General features: G+C 39.7%; 4 protein-coding genes and 1 long non-coding RNA gene across 5 annotated transcripts; 2 read left to right on the forward strand and 3 right to left on the reverse strand.

Annotated features, from left to right (window-relative positions):
- Positions 1-76: 76 nt before the first annotated feature.
- Positions 77-4020, reverse strand: LOC103146543 (carnosine N-methyltransferase-like). Its single transcript, XM_007564522.2, has 8 exons — positions 3848-4020; positions 3462-3657; positions 2793-2959; positions 2500-2640; positions 2106-2284; positions 1799-1912; positions 1196-1299; positions 77-1107 (listed from the first exon to the last, which is right to left on the reverse strand). Exons 1-8 carry the CDS (start codon positions 3982-3984, stop codon positions 913-915), a joined length of 1233 nt encoding a protein of 410 aa, XP_007564584.1. The 5' UTR covers positions 3985-4020; the 3' UTR covers positions 77-912.
- Positions 4021-5003: 983 nt separating this feature from the next.
- Positions 5004-10216, reverse strand: LOC103146551 (uncharacterized). Its single transcript, XM_007564535.2, has 11 exons — positions 10101-10216; positions 8910-9537; positions 8757-8827; positions 8486-8679; positions 8246-8393; positions 8030-8161; positions 6113-6740; positions 5954-6024; positions 5670-5863; positions 5440-5587; positions 5004-5357 (listed from the first exon to the last, which is right to left on the reverse strand). Exons 2-11 carry the CDS (start codon positions 9526-9528, stop codon positions 5163-5165), a joined length of 2400 nt encoding a protein of 799 aa, XP_007564597.1. The 5' UTR covers positions 9529-9537; positions 10101-10216; the 3' UTR covers positions 5004-5162.
- Positions 10159-17358, forward strand: LOC107837762 (uncharacterized). The gene is made up of 3 exons (XR_001663804.1): positions 10159-10228; positions 15530-15540; positions 17348-17358. It is a non-coding gene; the product is annotated as an uncharacterized LOC107837762 (long non-coding RNA).
- Positions 13199-14798, forward strand: LOC103147194 (piggyBac transposable element-derived protein 4-like). Its single transcript, XM_007565427.2, has 2 exons — positions 13199-13705; positions 13837-14798. The coding sequence occupies exons 1-2, from the start codon at positions 13542-13544 to the stop codon at positions 14774-14776; spliced, it is 1104 nt and encodes a 367-aa protein (XP_007565489.1). The 5' UTR covers positions 13199-13541; the 3' UTR covers positions 14777-14798.
- LOC103146559 (dual specificity protein phosphatase 26-like) lies at positions 14923-17594 on the reverse strand. Its single transcript, XM_007564545.2, has 3 exons — positions 16870-17594; positions 15565-15776; positions 14923-15482 (listed from the first exon to the last, which is right to left on the reverse strand). The coding sequence occupies exons 1-3, from the start codon at positions 17046-17048 to the stop codon at positions 15286-15288; spliced, it is 588 nt and encodes a 195-aa protein (XP_007564607.1). The 5' UTR covers positions 17049-17594; the 3' UTR covers positions 14923-15285.
- Between the last annotated feature and the right edge of the window lie 45 nt (positions 17595-17639).

Genomic DNA, 17639 nt, shown 5'->3' on the forward strand with positions numbered 1-17639 from the left:
ATCCGCGTGCCTTTTAACGAAGTTGAAAAAAAAAAGCAGAAATAATTATAAAATCTTTTATAAAAGCTTTTTTTTTCTCTAAACGTTTGGCTTTATTTCAAAGAAAATGATAACTACACAGCTTAAACACTGAACGGTGACCGATGTAAATGCAGTTGATTTAAGTAAAAAATAAATAAATTACAAAATGTGTAATTCAATTCCAGAGGCACACGTGAATACGTACAAACTGTGGCAAGGGAAGGCAGTGAAGTAAAATAAGTTAAGAGTGAGACCTAATAGCCAAACAAAGTGAACGCCTTCTGGTTCGGAGTTCACAACAAATCAATAAAAACAAACACACTATTTGCGTCTGATAACTCAATTACTTATAACTTCATGATCAAAAAATGCTGTGATGACCCACTTTTTTAAAGCTGATATTGCAGTCCCACGAAGTTTGATACCACAAAGCAGTTACCAGTATCAAGGTTTTAAAAAGCTGGTTTCAAAAACTCCTAAAATTGTCAGTCATTTTACCGTTTAGCTCTCTCGCTCTCCCCACTGCAGGTCAGCTGGCTGAAAGGAGGCCACTAGACTTCTCCAACTATTACAAGACACACACATTTAGCTGTTTAAAATAAATTAGATAGTGAGCTGCGTTTTTTTGTTTTGAGGTTTTGGTTCATTACGATTATTTAAAAACAAGGTTTCTTTCACTCAGTCTATCATTCTATTAAGGTCTCACGGCCCATGCCTGCTTAGCACAATCCAAATGTTCAGCTGTATTCAGATGCACGAGTTCACCAAAAAACCTCAATGTTGAAAGCACCTTTGAAGAGAGGCAATTTAAAAAGGCGTATTTAGGGAGAAAATGAAAACATGTCCACATTGCTTGTGTCTAGGTGGTTGAGCTTCTGCAGGAATTTTTTGTCACGTTAGCCTGTTGCTGCCCTCTCGCCTGGACGACTTAGCAGCAGGTGGACAATTTTGTTGTAAATCTTCTTCTTCTTGACCGTTAAAATGCAGTGTAGGTTTTCGAGCAACAAAGAAGACGCAGTCGTAAACGTATCTCAGCATAGAGCACTCGTTCTCAGTGTAGGTAGTCTGCATTGACTCCTTCTCCACCTGTGACAGAAATAAAACTGCTTTTCTACCACAATGATTGTCTTCAATGCAAACAAAATGCAATAACATTCATATAATGCAAATTTACCTCAAAGATGAAGCCATATTTTAGCATTGCTGTCCTGATGTCTTCATAGCTAAGTTCAATAGAGAGCTCGTTGGCTATATTTTCAAAGTGATAAAGCAGCGGACCTTAAAAATAAATGAAAATGACAGAGTCTTAAGTTAAAAAGCTCTTAAAAGCTTTAACACAGAAACCAAAAACAGAGAGATATGACAGAACACTAGTGTAGGCTCCAAAAGTTGGTCTACTGTTTCTGAACAACCTTATTGTTTTAAAACGACACACTTGATATGTTTCTGTTGCAAACTATAGTCCTCTTTAGTCGATCCTGAAAATCTTCCAAGCAAGATTCAAGAGGTTTATTGTCATGTACAGAATAAAAACAGTGGCTCAGAGATAACAATGGATCTCTTACTTGGCTGTTTTTTGGGGGGGTTTTTGTATATGTATTATGTATCAGTGTTTCAGATCATTTTTCCACAATGATCTGAAATACTGATAAGATCATGTGTAAGATGAACAGTTGCTCATTCAAATTATGTCAGAAATGTGCTTATTAAATGTAAAATCTAGTGTTTTTGAATGTCTCTCGTACAGCTAAGTTTTCTTTTAACAAGGCAGACTCACCGAGATTGATCCATACGCCTCCAGGCTTAAGAATCTTCCAGATTGTGTCCACATATTCCAAGACATTATTAGCGGTGTCAATAAAGAAGCAGGTAGCCACACAGTTCCAGCACTCTGAGAGGAACACATGATGTCACAAGGTAATGTAAAGTACCACTTAGGCACATATTAACTTATTTTTTACTAAATTACAAAAAAAAAACACTTTTAACTGAGTCAGCTGAACTACATCTTGTACTGGAATAAGGTTCTAACCATTTAACATTTGACAACAAATCTGACGGAGTCCACGTCAGCTTTAGCATACCCAATTCACTGTAAACCTCCACAAAGTCCCCCGCTACCATGGAGAAGTCGGTGTTTAGCGGCAGACTCTGGGGGTTAACGTCGGGGAATCTGATTGGCCGTGTTTGGTCGGAAGACTTCTTGTTGTTGCTGAACTGGTGGATCCAGGGATACAGGGTCAGAGAATTCTCCTCCTCACATCTGAGCAGACACGTTCAAACTCGTAAGTAAAACGAGGATATAGCAGTAATCAGCGTTTCACCAAGTTAAATGATACAATTTTTTTCAGAACTTTTAAAAGGTCAAAGTTATTTAAATTTAAGACTTAGCTGAGCAAGGAAAAAAAGGAGTTACGATAAAATCACTTACTTAACTTTTATTTAAATGAACTTAAGTGGATGCATTCAATGTGTTACCTGTTGAGAACAAAGTTTGAGGAGAAAAGCATGAAGAAGCTCCATTCGTTGCCCTGGCATGAGTATCCCAGCCGAGCAATCTCCCAGGCAAGTCGACCAAGCCCAGCACCGGGAATCAGCACGCTCACCTTAGACACATCACTGATATAATAAAATGCACAAAAAGCACACATCACATAGAAAACACTGACATGTTTGTTCAAAATATGGTCTGTTAAAACCATCTTACAGTAGAGCTCATTTGCTGAAATCACATGCATGTAGATGTAAAAGTGAGCAGATAAAATTCCTACTATTGGTCACTTGGGAAGAGCCTCTGGATCTCTTGAATGATTGGTTTGTAGCAGGAGTCCCTCTCAGCCTGGCCTGCTTCACTCCAGTCTCTGACAAACTGCTTTATGGTGGACTTCAGTTTGTCCATGTCAAATGTAGTGGATGGCCGTGCCTTTCTCGGATCCTCCTGACAAAATACAGGCAAAAGGACGGTACCAAATTTTAAGGGAAGAGCATATTGGATATATAACGAGTTCGATATGGACGATAAGCAGTATGTGTTTGTGCAAATTCAGAGTTAATATTTTCCAACACTCAACCTTCTGGAGTGAGGCTAAAGCATTCGCGATTCTCTGTTTGCTGCACTTTTGCACCTGTCGGTCACCATAGTTTAGAGCTTAATATCCACAATTACATGATCTACACAAGTCAAGTAATCAAAGAGAAAATTGTTAATCATTAATTAATTTAAACATTAACAATTACAAGTGTTGTACACTTGTTATTATACGAAACCTACCCGACATGTAAGCTACAAAAAATGTATGTATAATAAAATCTTTTGGCTGTTTGTGGAGCGGTCATCAGTGTATCTGTTCTATGCTGTTCTCTAAATTCGCCCACTCCACTGGGCAAGGTGTCACTCCGTGTTCCGCTGAAACATTGCAAACCCTAAATTTGGGACTTACTCTCTCTCCATACTCCACGTTCTCAAACATGTGAAGGCTATTGTGAACGACGGCGTCCAGAATCTCTTGGTTGTGTTCGGCGCACTGCCTAACCCGGGCCAGGTTGGATAAAACACCTGGCAGCACCCTTTGGTGCCTTTGTGACAGACTCCGAAACTGACGCTCAGCCCGCTTGACCTGCTCATGGACATGGAACCTGGTGCGGGGAAACCAAAAAACACGACAAAATGTTCATAAACTAAACTAAAGCAATGTGTTGTAGAAAGGTTGCTGTGTGGTTCCTTTGTCGTTCTCTTGTTAGCAAAACATCAACATTATTACGATATATCGGCACAAATGGCAGCTTCCTGTCTCGCCTTTTACATTGTGAAATATATCTATTGTACCTGTAAGACCTAAAAGCATCTATTATTCTCCAGAAATGTTGCCTTTCCAGTTTGGCCTCCTCCTCCGCGCTGTATTTCCTTCTTTCTTTCTGATAATATGCTCCACTGTGCGGGTCTGCTGCCCGTTGTTCCGCCATGTTTGAAACAGTTCGGCGGCCATCCAATCACTGCGCGACTACTTTCTACTTCGTGTGATTCTGTAAATCAACGTCTACATGGCATGCTTCCGCCACCTACAGTCAGATGCCGGAACTGCAGCTGGTAACTGAATTTAAAACGCTTTGCTACGACATTCATTCCACATTTTGTCATGTTCCAACCAAAAACTTCAACGTATTGCAATGGGCACTATGGGACAGACCAACACACGATACAATATAACTATATTGTTAAAGAAGAATGATACGCAGTTTTCTTTGTGTCTTATGAGTATAGAGACAGCTATTATAATAAAACCCAGAGCAACCAAATTGTCTTAAGACACCTCACTGGTAAAAATAAGTTCACTTATTTCTAAGTTCATTGCAATATAAATGGGCAAATTGTTGTCAAGAAGTTGCTGGGTTACATCATAAAACTATCCCAATATCTCAAAGAGCACTGTTTATTCCATCACACTAAAATGGAAAGAACAAGCTGGAATTTACCAATAAAGGGCTTTCCACATAAAGTGGCAGTAATAAGATCAGCAATATTTTTCCTGTACATTACATCCTTTTATTTTTTTATGAACACGGCCTCACTATGTAAACTTTTAAATAAAGCCAACTGGGAGTACACACATTTTAAAGATTCAGGAAAGCAATGGCAAGGAGTTTTGTTTGGGGAACTGAAACTTGACTGGATGTTAAGTCCTTCAAAATACTCTATAACTAATTTTAACATTTGCATTGTTTGAAAAATGTTTTGCAAGTACACACATTTTAAAGATTTAGTAAAGCAATGGCAAGGAGTTTTGTTTGGGGAATTGAAACTTGAATGGATGTCAAGTCCTTCAAAATACTCTATAACTAATTTTAACATTTACATTGTTTGAAAAATGTTTTGTGTGCAAATCCAGGTAAACATACACTTTTGTGACCATTTTATTGAAAGCGGTCAATTATTTGGATTTCCTGGTTATTCTTATTTAAATTCTCAGAAATCAGATATTGTTCAACTTTGTCTTGCATTGCTTTTTTATTTAAGGAACTTCAAATACAAATGGGAGTCTTATTACATATAACTTGTGTATGCAATGAGAACAAGACACCACAGAAAGTCTTTTCTTTGTATTCAGTACTGACAAAACTGTCCTTAAACAAAAAGTCTTCTCTCAGATGTTTGGGTTGACAATCTTGCCCATAAAAAGCATGTTTCCTGTAGTTCGATCAGTGATGACCACCATGAAAGGACGGTTGAACTTCAGCTCTGGGACGTAGTGGAAAGACAGAGGTATAAAGCCTATACCGGTCGCTGCCGCAGCTGTGGCTCCGGTCTCATCTACGTCCAGCGTGGCTTGGTGCACAACCTTTACAGCACAATCAAAGCAGAGTGGGTCAAATGTCAACAGCATAAGCAAGGAAATGTTTTCGTATGCACCACTGTCTTACCTCAGACACAGCCAGTTTCTGTTCCTCTGTAATGCCGCCGAGGTCTGCACGATCCCCAAACATGTCTGCCATTCCCATTTCAGTCAGCACGTCCTTCAGATTATAGGAGGTCTTGATGGAGAACTTGGGAACATAGATGATGTACGTCCTGAAAGAAGAACAGTTTTAAAGGACTCATCTGCCGAGAGTTGACAGAAATCAAAGTGAAACCCCATGTAGCATCTCTTTACTTTGTCGTTAGCCACTTCAACCATCTGGCGACATGTGCAGGGCTGATATTGTTCTCCAGCATTGTCATATTTTCCGGTAACAGCAGCAGCATGGAGTAGGAGTTGTTGAAAGGCAGATGAAGAACCGTTGTGTTGATAGCCTTGTCACTATAAATATTAACATCTTTTTCCATTTCCATCATCTGAACTTGAACCTGGAAAATAAAAGTTTGAGTTTCTTAGTTGTAAATTGAACTCAAGATGACTCAGATCTGCTCTGCATGCTTGATTGTATGACTTTGAACCTCAGTGTTTTCATCCACTCTGAACACATCCTGCTTGGTATCTCGAGGATCAAAGGGAGTTTCCCATTTTCCTGTTTGAGCAGAAAGCAGATATCTTATAAATTACAACTCCACCAATTAAAATTCTCCACAATGAAAGAGAAAGAAGAGAACTTTTACCCTTGAAGTAGATGTAGCTGAGAAGATACATGACCGTGTCTGGATCCAGGCTTTCAACCAGCTTGTTTATCTTTCCATTAGTCTTATCCGAGACATACTGATTGATGGTATCTGCACTCTCTGTAGTTTTGGTGAAGTCAACACTGAAACCCTCAGCTGAAAAGGACTGCTTCAGAGCATCTAGGAACTCAGGCTTTGGCTTGAAGATGCTGCCAACAAACATAGCAGTGCCTTGCCTAATGTCCTGAGAGGTGTTTGCAAAGAACGTACGAAAGGCCTGGTTTACATCCGTCTGAACAAGCTGGGAGCCGTTGAAGCCCAGACCACGAAACAGCTGCTGATGGGTCTCACCTTGTGCCCCCACAGACAGAGCAGCCAAGGCAGTAGAGACACTAAGTGGGGAGAAGAAGATGTTTTTGCCTTGGGAGAAAGCATCCCCTGCTAACTTCCTGTAGAGACGGAAGGCAAACTCTTTGTTTGCTGAAGTCACCAGTGAGATTCTGTTGTTGGCATCGTCTGCAGCAGTATCTTGGGCTTTCTCTCCATGCCCTATGTGATGATGGCTTCTTCCTACGCAAACCAATGCCGATAAGATCCAAAGGACAACTGGTGCAGACAACATGGTGAACTGAAACAAAGGGTCAAAAGTGATGTTTATTTTTGGGTTACACAATATTTGCTATTGCACATAAGCAAAGTGAAATCTCTAAACCTACTCATTTAGTTATACTGGTTGGAGTTTCATGATTTCTGAAGCTTATCTGCATTATGTCATACAGATAGTTTCCTTGATTAAAGTGATTTTAATGTTTTGTATGCCAGATCTGGTTAAATGCCAATATTTTAATATGTTAACACATTCAAGACACTGATGACTACACAAATGTGGCAGTTTCCTGCAATTTCTTTGTAAATCTGGATTTTAAAAGGAATAGCACATTACAAAAATCCTCTAGTGTTCTGGACAAACATACCTTTTAAGATTAGCTTTTCAGTAAAAAACTGAAGCACTTACCCTTTACTGGCTGTTCAGTTTGTCCAACCTACTACAGGCTGGATGAAGACACAGCCTATTTATATCAATGAGTGGGTGAACTTTGATATTGTTTATTCTGTCCAGACTTTTGTTCTACATGAACTGTAGAAGTGAGTCAGTCACTGACCAATCATGGCCTCGGGTTTTACAAAGCCTAAAAAAAAAATAAAATAAAAAAAACCCCTCAAAAATGCAGCCGTCAACCAAAAACCTGAGTATATTTGTAGTTAAAACAGTTTACCATCAATCCTTGCACTTCGTATAGAACAGGCTCATTGTTTTACAAGAAAATATACACCAAGCTTGAGACCTGATGTCCCATCTTAGAGAGGGGTAAACATACTTTTTTTTTATTAAAGTTTAATGTCATCCTATGAGCATAGGTGAAGTTTTATTTTGAACACATTTCAGAATTTAGAAGCAAACTTGCACGTACACAAGCATGATTGAGTGCGCCAAGACCCTCCCCTTGGCTCCGATTGGTTGACTGGGAGCAGTTAATTTCTGTGGAAAATATTTTTGGGACCCTTTAAACTGCAGAATTTTAGATTTAAACCTAGTCTGAATTTGTCAAAATGGATTTCCAAAACGTGTCAGTTTTACGCTTTGAAACCTTGAACCCCAGACGCAAATCCTTTAGTAGAGGAAAATAAAATCACCACTTCAAAGCAAGCAGTGGTCCAAATTGGTTTTACAAGTCTGTAAAACCAGTTTGGACCACTGCTTGCTTTGAAGTTCATTTTAAGTCCCCCCCCTTCATTTGGAGCTCAAAATGTTCCATACAGCCATAGGAGACACTAGAAAAACTACCTCTTTTTATTCACAACTTAGATGTTTGGATTTACAATCTTGCCCATAAAAAGTATGTTTTCTGCAGACACCTCAGTGATCATCACTATAAAAGGACGATTAAACTTCAATTCCGGGGCAATGAGAGAGAAAAGAGAGATGCCAACACCAGTGGCAGCAGTAGCCCCAGTCTCATCAACATCCAGCGTTGCTTGATGTACAACCTAATAGCACAAACAAAAAAACCAATAAAAAAAGTCAGAAACAGTTGACAGGGAAGAATGTTTTCTTCTGTTCCCATTACTTACCTCAGACACAACCGGTTTCTGTCCATCTGTAATGCCGCTGAGGTTTGCATGATTCTCAAACATGTCTGCCATTCCCATTTCATTCAGCACATCATTCAGCTTGTAGGAGGTCTTCATGTAGAACATGGGAACAGAGATCTTGTACTTCCTAAATAAAAAAGAAAAAGAAAAAAAGGGGGGCAATTAACCACAGAGCTGAGTGCACAAGCAAATAGGTGCAACAACAAAACTTGTCCCAACCTTTGTTTCAGCTGTTTCAACCACCTGGTGATATGTGCAGGACTGATCTTGCTCTCCAGTGTCTCCATGGTGTCAGGTAGCAGCAGCAGCATGGAGTAAGAGTTGCTGAAGGGCAGATGGAGGACTGATGTAGCAATGGCCTTGTCATAATAAGTGTCCACATCAGCTTTCATCCTCATCATTGGGACTGGAACCTGAAAGAGACGTTTAGTTGGTCAACTCGAGACTGAAGAGTGCATCTTTCAGCTGCTCTGTGTGCTAGTCATTAGACCTCAACGGTTTCCGTCACTCTGAACAAATCTAGCGTAGTCAGCTTTGGATCAAATGGAGTTGCCCAGATTCCTGTTTGAACAGACATGGTTACATGCAGGGTAAAGAACAAAAGTCAAAAATGAAAACTCTGAATCTGCTAAAAGACATTTACCTTTGAAATAGACATAGTTCAGGAGATACAGGACTGTGCTTGGGTCCAGGCTTTCTACTAAGCGAGTTATTTTTCCACTGGTCATTCTGGATACACACTGATTGATGGTATTGACGCCCTCTATAGGGTTACTGAAGTCAACCTTGAACCCCTCAGTAAAATACCACTGCTTCAGGACATGCAGGAAGTCAGGCTTTGGTGTGAACAGGCTGTCAACAAACACAGCGGTGCCTTGGCTGATCTTAGACGCCATACTTCTAATGATTTTCAGAAACGCATTATTTACATCCGACTGAGTTAGCTGGGAGCTGTTGAAGCCCAGAGTACGAAACAGCTGCTGATGGGTCTCTCCACGAGCCCCCACAGACAGAGCAGCCAAGGCGGCAGAGACACTAACTGGGGAGAAGAAGATGTTTTGGCCTTTAGAGGAAGCATGAGCTACCAACTTCCTGTAGAGATTGAAGGCAAACTCTTTGTTTGCTGAGGTCACCAATAAGAGTTTGTCATCACTGCTGTCTGCAGAGAGGTCTGTGGCTTGTTTAGCTTGCTCTATGGGTTGATGGCCTCTTGCTGCACAGACCACTGACAAGAAAAGCCAGAGAACCACAGTTGTGGGCATCGTGGTGATCTGAAACAGATGGTCAAAACTGCAGTTATTCGAGTTTACATGATATTTGCCAGTAAATGAGGTCAAGTTTCCATTTTGTTTCTTCACCTACGGGAGGCTTCAATGTCCTCCTTTTGTCTAATCATAGACATCCGATTTAAAGATGGTGGGGTCTACATGTCCCAACTACATAAATGTTTCAAACAGGTCAAGTTAAATGGAAAAAAATAGCTAGATGAACTTTCAAGCAGGTTCTTTGCTAAATTGTTGTTTGACTGAAGACTCTCACCACAGCTGTTCATTTTATGGACAGAGGACAGCATACATGCCATTTAGGAGTAATGACGTCTCTCACATGCACTGCACCAATCAACGAATACTGATTATAGGAAACTGAGCTTGAAAAGAAGTGACACAAAATCTAAGCAACGGGTCATTTTTTTTTTTTAAATTCACAATTCAGAATTTTTTTCTTTATGACATATACAGCCTGAAAGTTTTACACATTTAACTTGGAAACAAAAAACAAAATTAAACAGCATTCATCTTTTTTCATGCCACACAATCATTAAACCAATACTTACAAGTTTTAGCTCTGAATAACAGATATAATAACAGCTGGACTTGTTTCCCCGCAGAAAGCTGGGCTGTAGTTCAGCAATGTCAAAATGGCTGCATTCTCTTTTCTGAGCATGCTCATTAGCTACAGAGCGTGTGCAAAAATCTCTCTTTATTGAATGCCGCCCTCATTGCTCAAAGCTGATGAACATTTAATAATCAACCACTTTTCTCTGTTTTACTGATACTCTGTTTTGCAGTCAGTAAGGGAAAGGCACCTTCTCTAAAACTGATGTAGTTTTGCCAGGAACTACTTGGTTTTGTTACTTTACACCTGAGATACCCAACTCCAGCCCTCAAGGGCTACCAAAGTGAAACATCTGAACGAATATCTTCACCAATACCTGAGTATATTTAATGGCTTGTGACCAGAACTTTGCAAAGCTGGAAGACTGCTAATTTGAAAATTCAAGCATTAATTTAGGTTTGTTGGAACACATACATCTAAAAGCTGGGGGGTAGGAGGAAGATTCTTTCTCCGTAACTCCAAAGTCAGGAAATGAACTGGTTTTGTGATAGTTGAGCTTGTTCTTGATACTTTTGTTCTTTCTTTATTGTCATAGTTTTATGATTTCAGAAGAGCTTCCTGTTTAGTATGATGAGTTGTCAGAGGAAGTCTCAGCTATATTTGAATCACAGCTTGGTTGTCTTTCAATGATATTAAAAAGCTGGGGTATATCTGCTGGGCCCCATACTACAAATAACATCCAACATTTGAGCGTTTTTTAGGCCCCTTACTCAACAGCAACTTGTCATGAAAGAGGAAGGATAGGGATAGATACTCAAACAGGTCGAGACCAGGACCCAAATCCAAGACAACCTCTACGATAACCACAACCTCTGTCCATTAAGTGCCCGGTCCACTAGTGAGTCACCCAGTGCTTTAAGAGATAAGAGCCAATCTGGATGTGTAAAATCAGTGTAGATGATCAATCACAACAAAGCAGGAAGAGATTTTGCTATGAAAAGAAAATAAATCGTTAGCCTCACAAGCACAACAACATCTCAGGATGTATCTCACAGTCCCTCCATGTGGCACCCACTTATCCACTTATTGTGGTGGAGGGATTAAGTCTCTGATCAGCAGCCATGTTGTGAAGGGCTTCATGTCCCTGGTAGAGTCACCCATGACAAACTGGTCCTAGGTAAACGGACAGAGGAGCCTAAAGACCCCTTACGAGTTACATCCATGGAAACTGTTCTCTTGCCAGGACACGTCACTGGGACCCCACTCCAGAACCAAACCTGGAGGTCAGGCACTGTGATGGCCAGACCTTCACCCATAGGTGAGACATGGGTCCCTCTTCCCATGGGTTCACTAGTGGTAGATGAGAGGGTTTGTGTGCAATGTGGGAGAGGCAGTGCCTGAAAGCAGGAGCTTCTGAGCCGACCCTCAGCTACAGAAACGTCCCTTCTTATGGGGGAAGGAGACTGAACTGGCCTGTCAGAGTTAAACTGGTGTTGGAGTTCATTCATTTTTGACTCTGTGCTCCACCAGGTCCGTTTCAGGACCCGACCAGAACCCCTGAGTGTAAATTAAGTGCTGGGGCCACAATTAGTTCACCTTATGGATATAACCAAATGAGGCAAAGATTGTAGTGTGAGTTTAGCTTTTTATTCTCTGCATTCTGTACCCTCCAAAGCTTGTCTAACCAGTTTCAATCTGTCTATGTATGCCTGGCATCAGTCATACAAAAACATGTTTGTGTACACTGTGGTGTGTCAGCAGATTAAAAAGGAGGTTAAAGGACAGAGGAAAAGATGGAATCTATAACACATAGCTCTGAATCCAGTTAAGTTTTAAAGAAGCCAATAAAAATCTTTAGTTTGTCCTTTGTAAAAAATTAATTAGTACATGCTTTGAAATGTGTTTTATTTGCGGCACAAAGTGCTCCATTCATAAAGACAGCAAAAAGACTTCACTTTGAAATTTTATTTAGTCAGAACATCAGATGTTTGGGTTTACAATTCTACCCATAAATAGGACGTTTTCTGCAGAGCGCTCAGCAGCTTGTGTTGTAGGAGTGTTGCTCTTGAGGACTGGAACTGGACTGCCCTGCAAAAATGGATTTTTGTAGATCATAGACCTCCAGGGGTTTTCACAAAGGGATTAGGCTCATTTCTGGATTCTTTTATACATGTATGATTTTTGACCAGAAGACAAAAATCTGGATGAAAAACCAAAACATTTAAGGTAACTTTGCATTTTGCCATTGCTCAATTGTCAGATTTTCTTTGCTGCATAAGTCCAAACCAAGATAAATGATTTGAGATGGAAAATGGAGATGGAAGCTGGCCGTGAACAAAAAGCTAATTTGTACCATTGCTCTTATCAGTATTGCAATCGCATTATTAACAAAGTATTCATCTTATATTTTGTCACTAAACTTTCTTGCATCCAAAATTGCAATTCCATCCAGCAGGTGGCAATATTGTCAAGGAATAACTTCAATTTGAGTGCGAAAATAAATGTCCTTACAAGATTTAATTTGGAGAGCATCATGTGCCAATACATCCTTAATTAAATGTAAAAACTTAACTAGCTCAAGAACAAGTTAAGTTTCCAACATGACTAACATTTGTACCATTTTATAAAAGTTTAAGGTGCTATAGAGGCTTGTCATGAAGTGGTTCAATGGTTGTGATACAGAAATAGTCACTGAAAATGACATTTTATACTCTATGTAGATAAATATTTGAAGACCCTAGCATACAAAATCCCCACAGTAAAAATACAATCCACTTAATAAAAAAAACTGTTCTGGACATTAATACTGTGTGGGTTAAGAAAAGATATTTTGTTCATGGACAACCATACCACTAAATCACCAGCCAATGACAGAGTGGCTTCATTTCTGATCAAGCTTTCTTTCCTAATAAAATATTTAATATTGTGCAATTATTTCGACCAGTACCGTTAAAAAAATAAAACTATTAGAATTTAATTCCATTAAAAAACTTTTGAATTTTTCTTATCACTCATCTACCAGACATCTACCCTAAGTTGCCTCAAATTGCTCTCTTGTCAGTATAGGTTTTATGAATAAAAACATTAATGTTGGACAAATTAATTGGTTTTATTAATTCAGCCACAAAGGTTAAATATTTGCACCTCTTGAAGTACAACAAATTTTCCTTTAATTTGAAGATAATATTGGCATATAAAGATTTTTTTAACCTATTTTAGAAATACATATTACTTGTATCCATTTCTAAAATGGATACAAATAGTATAAATTGTATTCCAGAAAATATTTAGAGACTAGATCAGCCAACGCATTCACCTTCTGATCAAATATTGACTGTGTGTCTTTATGTTACAGATTTGGCTCTGCTCTTGCAAGGAAACACGTGTTCGATATTTTTCGTAACATTTTTTTGAAGGCAAACACACGAAAAAATAAATTATGGAAAGACACGGAGTAAGAAGATTTTACTCTGCGTCCGAAGTCTTGGAGCTAGTCACCGCTCAAGATGGCCAAAATGAGGAGAGGTATTCTTCAGACCCTGATACCGCAGACACTGATGAGGAAGAGGACTTCATCGAAGGGATTGATAAACTTCATGATATGTAAGTGGGCTCTTTTTCACTCATATATATATATATATATATATATAAAATTTATTTATTTATTTTTTTACATAAAACAGAACATGTGATTGAAAAATCTAACTAATCTGTAATGTTACGTCTGTGTGCAGTACTGGCAATATCGTGGAGGAGAAAGATGACGATCTGAATGAGGATGATGAAGAGGACAATAACGGTGTGGTGGCAGGTGCAAGTAGAGGAAGAAAAAGAAGTCGGGAGGGTCCAGCAAGTAAAAGGAGAGGCAAAAGGTCAGAAACTCATGTGGACACTCAAGTCAAGTGGAAAACAGAGAAGGAGACTGATCATTTGCCGCACCCCCCACTCCATTTCCGTCCAAAGAGGACACCAGGTGTTCAGCCGCCCCTTTCCAATACTGAGATTCAGTCACCTTCAGAGCTATTCAAATTATTTTTTGACCAGGCTGCCATAAAGACATTATGTGAAAACACCAACAAAAATGCAGCCAAAAATTTAGCTGCTGGAAAAAAAATTCATTGGACTGATGTCACAGCTAATGAAATGTATGCATATATTGGACTTACTTTGTACATGGGACTAATGAAACGACCACAATTGAAGGATTTTTGGAGAACCACAACTGCATTTCAGGTTTCATATCCAGGGAAAGTAATGTCCAGAGATCGTTTCCTCAACATCCATACCAATGTCCACATGAGTAACCCAGAGGATGACGCAGTGAACGACCAAAAAAAAGGGACACCTGATTATGACCCACTGCACAGACTGCGCCCCCTGTACGACAGCTTGAGGGTTGCCTGTAAGGCTTTGTACCACCCCCGGAAAAATCTTTCTGTGGATGAAAGAATGGTAGCCACTAAAGCCAAGATTGGGCTAAAACAATACATCAAAAGTAAGCCGACAAAGTGGGGGATCAAACTTTTTGTGTTGTCCGACACCACGGGCTACACTACAGACTTTCAAATTTACACTGGAAGGTCCACTCAAAAAACTGGAAAGGGGCTGTCGTTTGACGCTGTAATGTCACTCATAAACAAAGACTATCTTGGCTCTGGATATCACATACTGTGATAACTTTTATACCAGCCCCGCACTGTTTTGCCACCTAAATAAAGTTAGGAAACTCTTCATATTTACAAAAATATGTCAAAAAAAATTATAAACGGATTGAGTTCTTATTGTTTTGCAAATTTTCTATTTTTAATCAGTTATTGATAAATGGCATACAAACTTGGAAAGGAGGACTTATAAGGATTTTATAGATGAAAGAACATTGGAATGCTCCTAATAATGACTCTGCAGCATCCAAAATTTAAAAAGATGCTCATGCGGACCTTTATAATGGTAGTCCTAAAAGGGAGCCTTCATGAGTTTTCACATTGGGATTTTAGAGCATTTTGGATGTCTTCAAGTCAAAAAATAAATATTTTTTTAAATTCGAAGACGTCAAACCATAGACAATGAAAAAAACTAAAGTTTTTAGCATCTCGTCCTTGCACACATCAAGTCCAGACCAGAAGAAATGAACTGATTTCAGATGCTGGAGCTTGAACGTTCTTGAGATCTTGGTCTCTGGTGGTTTAATGATGTTTGCCAAAGAGCTGCCCGTCCAGTTTAATGAGCTGTCGGAGGAAACCTCTGTTTGGGATCACACCCCGATTGTCTTTCACAGCACAAATAGCCTCCACAAGAGAGAGCTTCTGCTTCAGCATCAGGTAAGCCAGCACCAGGGTGGCAGAGCGACTGACTCCCACGTGACAATGCACCAGAACTTTCCCTGAGAATCAAAGAAAGATGTGAAATTCAGTCAACTTCTTCTGAAAGTGGCGGTAATGGTTTGCAAGTGGTTGCCGTTTTACCTCCTGTGTTTAGTCCTCTGTGGATGAAGTCTGCTGCCTCCTGAAAGTTGATGCTCATGTCATAGTTGCAGGAGTCGTGTGCCTCGATGCCCATGTAGGTGATCTTCATTTGCTCGTACGCGGTTGGTTGTCCCTTTCTTTTACTGTGAGCTGCATTCAGGACATGAGTGAAGCGATGCCTGGACAGATCCGCAAAGTTTTCTGCGCCGTGTCTGAAAAAAAAACAAAAACAACATATTAAATTTAAGGACAACAAACCAAATATACCCCCATGATTTTTTTTTATTATTTCAATTTCAAACAGACAAGTTAAAAAAATAAAAAAATTTCAAGAAGGCGGATTTCTTTATGATTTCCTGCCTCTCTTGTACTCAACAACAACCATCAAATTCAAATTATGTGTTTATGCACACAATTATGCCCAATAACAGTGATTCTGAAAGGAACCCAGCCTGAAGAAACGGAAAACTAAACATTACAAATCACTTTCTTCTTGGCAATCGATGGTGATGGTGGCAGCATTATGCTGTGGGAATACTAGTAGACGGAGCTAAATCCAGGTCAGTACTGGGGCTAAAACCTGTTGGAGGCAGCAGAAGAGTTGAGACTGAGTGAACGCTCAACTTCCAGCAGGATGCAAAAAACTCCTAAACATACAGACAGAGATATAATGGAAGGGCTTAGATCACACCGTATTCAGGTGTTAGAATGGCCTAGTCAAAGTAAAGACCTAACTGAGAATCTGTAACTTATTTAAAGATGCTCTGGATTTAATCTGATTTAGAGCCATTTTGCTTGGATAAAACTTTTAGTCTGTATATGTGGAAAGATGGTAGAGGTATTAGAGAATCATTTTGCATGTTGCATGAAATGGAGAGCAAACCAAAAAAAAACCCCAAAAAATCTAATAAATTCAAAACAGAAGTAGTTTTCTGACATGACCTTCCACCAAAAAGAACATGGAAAGTATTTTTAAAGTTATTTTCAATGAAACATGAATTAAGCATGCAACATAGTGACTGACTGAAATGTAGACCATCTAAGGCACGCATAAGGAAAATAGCCTGGAGCTGCGGTATGCCTTCGTGGCCTGGTGTCAGCGGAAACTCTCACATGCCGCAGCTGGAGTCGGTGTAAGTATCCAGCGGGAAAGGCAGCTCGACAACTCTTATGTTACCCTTTTCGTTTTTTTAAAAACTGATTTACGAGCCGTTTCCTTTTCACACGCACGCTTGATTCAAACTGAGCTCAAAGCAAGCGAACAACATTTTCCCCCCCAACAAGAGGAAAAGACGAGATTCTTACTGGTCCCCGATGTAAAGCCTCGGCCACACTTCATCCGCATGGCTGATGATGGCTTTGCCTGTGAACAGCAGTCTTTCTAACTCAAACACTGCCAAACCAGGCGAGCTCAGATCGATTTCCACTTTCCGACGTGGTCGTTCATCATTCCAGGAAGCGGGAAGCTTGGATGAGTAGGACATCGCTTCTTCCTTTCACAAGACGGCTGGACTTCAGATGTGGAAAAGTGACCCTTTCTTTTCCGTTTATAAACTAATTGAACCGACTGGGGGCGAGGGGAAAAAGACATCACAAAAGCTTAATATTACTGATATTTAACAACTCCATAGAAATCCTCAGCAGCCTGTCAAACACACCAGAGTGAATACCACAGGTGACACTGGTCTCAAGCTTCTTCTCCTCTGATTTACTCACCATGAATATGTTCGAGTGTTGTCAGGACATTTGACCCTTGCATTAAATCTAGGCTGCATGCCTTCAGGGCTCTGCGTTATGCTTTTGAATTAAAATAGCAGTCTATTTAAAGATGTGAAAGCTGGCTAGAAGAGTGTTGCCCCAGGGCAAGTTTCCACTTGATGGAAGGACAATTCTTTTCTTTTATATCAGACCGAATAATTGCTTTCAGGAATGAGAAAAATAAATGTAGCTCATAGAAGATGTTTAACTGTAATAAAAGTCAATACAAAACGGTGAAGAACATAAAAAGAAAGGAAAAAAAAACAAGTGAAATTTACTGAATCATAATCAAGAAAAGACTCCCATCTTTTGTTGGG

Source organism: Poecilia formosa, unplaced genomic scaffold (assembly GCF_000485575.1).
Source record: "Poecilia formosa unplaced genomic scaffold, Poecilia_formosa-5.1.2 Scaffold5, whole genome shotgun sequence".
Taxonomy (NCBI): domain Eukaryota; kingdom Metazoa; phylum Chordata; class Actinopteri; order Cyprinodontiformes; family Poeciliidae; genus Poecilia; species Poecilia formosa.

What these genes read in the sequence shown, in the direction of transcription:
- LOC103146543 (XM_007564522.2), bottom strand. Translation starts at nt 3,984, where the DNA reads ATGGCGGAACAACGGGCAGCAGACCCGCACAGTGGAGCATATTATCAG. An exon ending in ACGTGGAGTATGGAGAGAGA is followed by an intron (nt 2,960 to 3,461) that starts GTAAGTCCCAAA and finishes GTATTTTGTCAG; the next exon opens with GAGGATCCGAGAAAGGCACG. An exon ending in GGAGGTTTACAGTGAATTGG is followed by an intron (nt 1,913 to 2,105) that starts GTATGCTAAAGC and finishes TGTTCCTCTCAG; the next exon opens with AGTGCTGGAACTGTGTGGCT.
- LOC103146551 (XM_007564535.2), bottom strand. Translation starts at nt 9,528, where the DNA reads ATGCCCACAACTGTGGTTCTCTGGCTTTTCTTGTCAGTGGTCTGTGCA. An exon ending in GAGTGACGGAAACCGTTGAG is followed by an intron (nt 8,680 to 8,756) that starts GTCTAATGACTA and finishes CGTCTCTTTCAG; the next exon opens with GTTCCAGTCCCAATGATGAG. An exon ending in AGAAACTGGCTGTGTCTGAG is followed by an intron (nt 5,358 to 5,439) that starts GTAAGACAGTGG and finishes TGTGCTGTAAAG; the next exon opens with GTTGTGCACCAAGCCACGCT.
- LOC103147194 (XM_007565427.2), top strand. Translation starts at nt 13,542, where the DNA reads ATGGAAAGACACGGAGTAAGAAGATTTTACTCTGCGTCCGAAGTCTTG. An exon ending in ATTGATAAACTTCATGATAT is followed by an intron (nt 13,706 to 13,836) that starts GTAAGTGGGCTC and finishes GTCTGTGTGCAG; the next exon opens with TACTGGCAATATCGTGGAGG.
- LOC103146559 (XM_007564545.2), bottom strand. Translation starts at nt 17,048, where the DNA reads ATGTCCTACTCATCCAAGCTTCCCGCTTCCTGGAATGATGAACGACCA. An exon ending in AGGCTTTACATCGGGGACCA is followed by an intron (nt 15,777 to 16,869) that starts GTAAGAATCTCG and finishes TTTTTTTTTCAG; the next exon opens with ACACGGCGCAGAAAACTTTG. An exon ending in CAGAGGACTAAACACAGGAG is followed by an intron (nt 15,483 to 15,564) that starts GTAAAACGGCAA and finishes TTTGATTCTCAG; the next exon opens with GGAAAGTTCTGGTGCATTGT.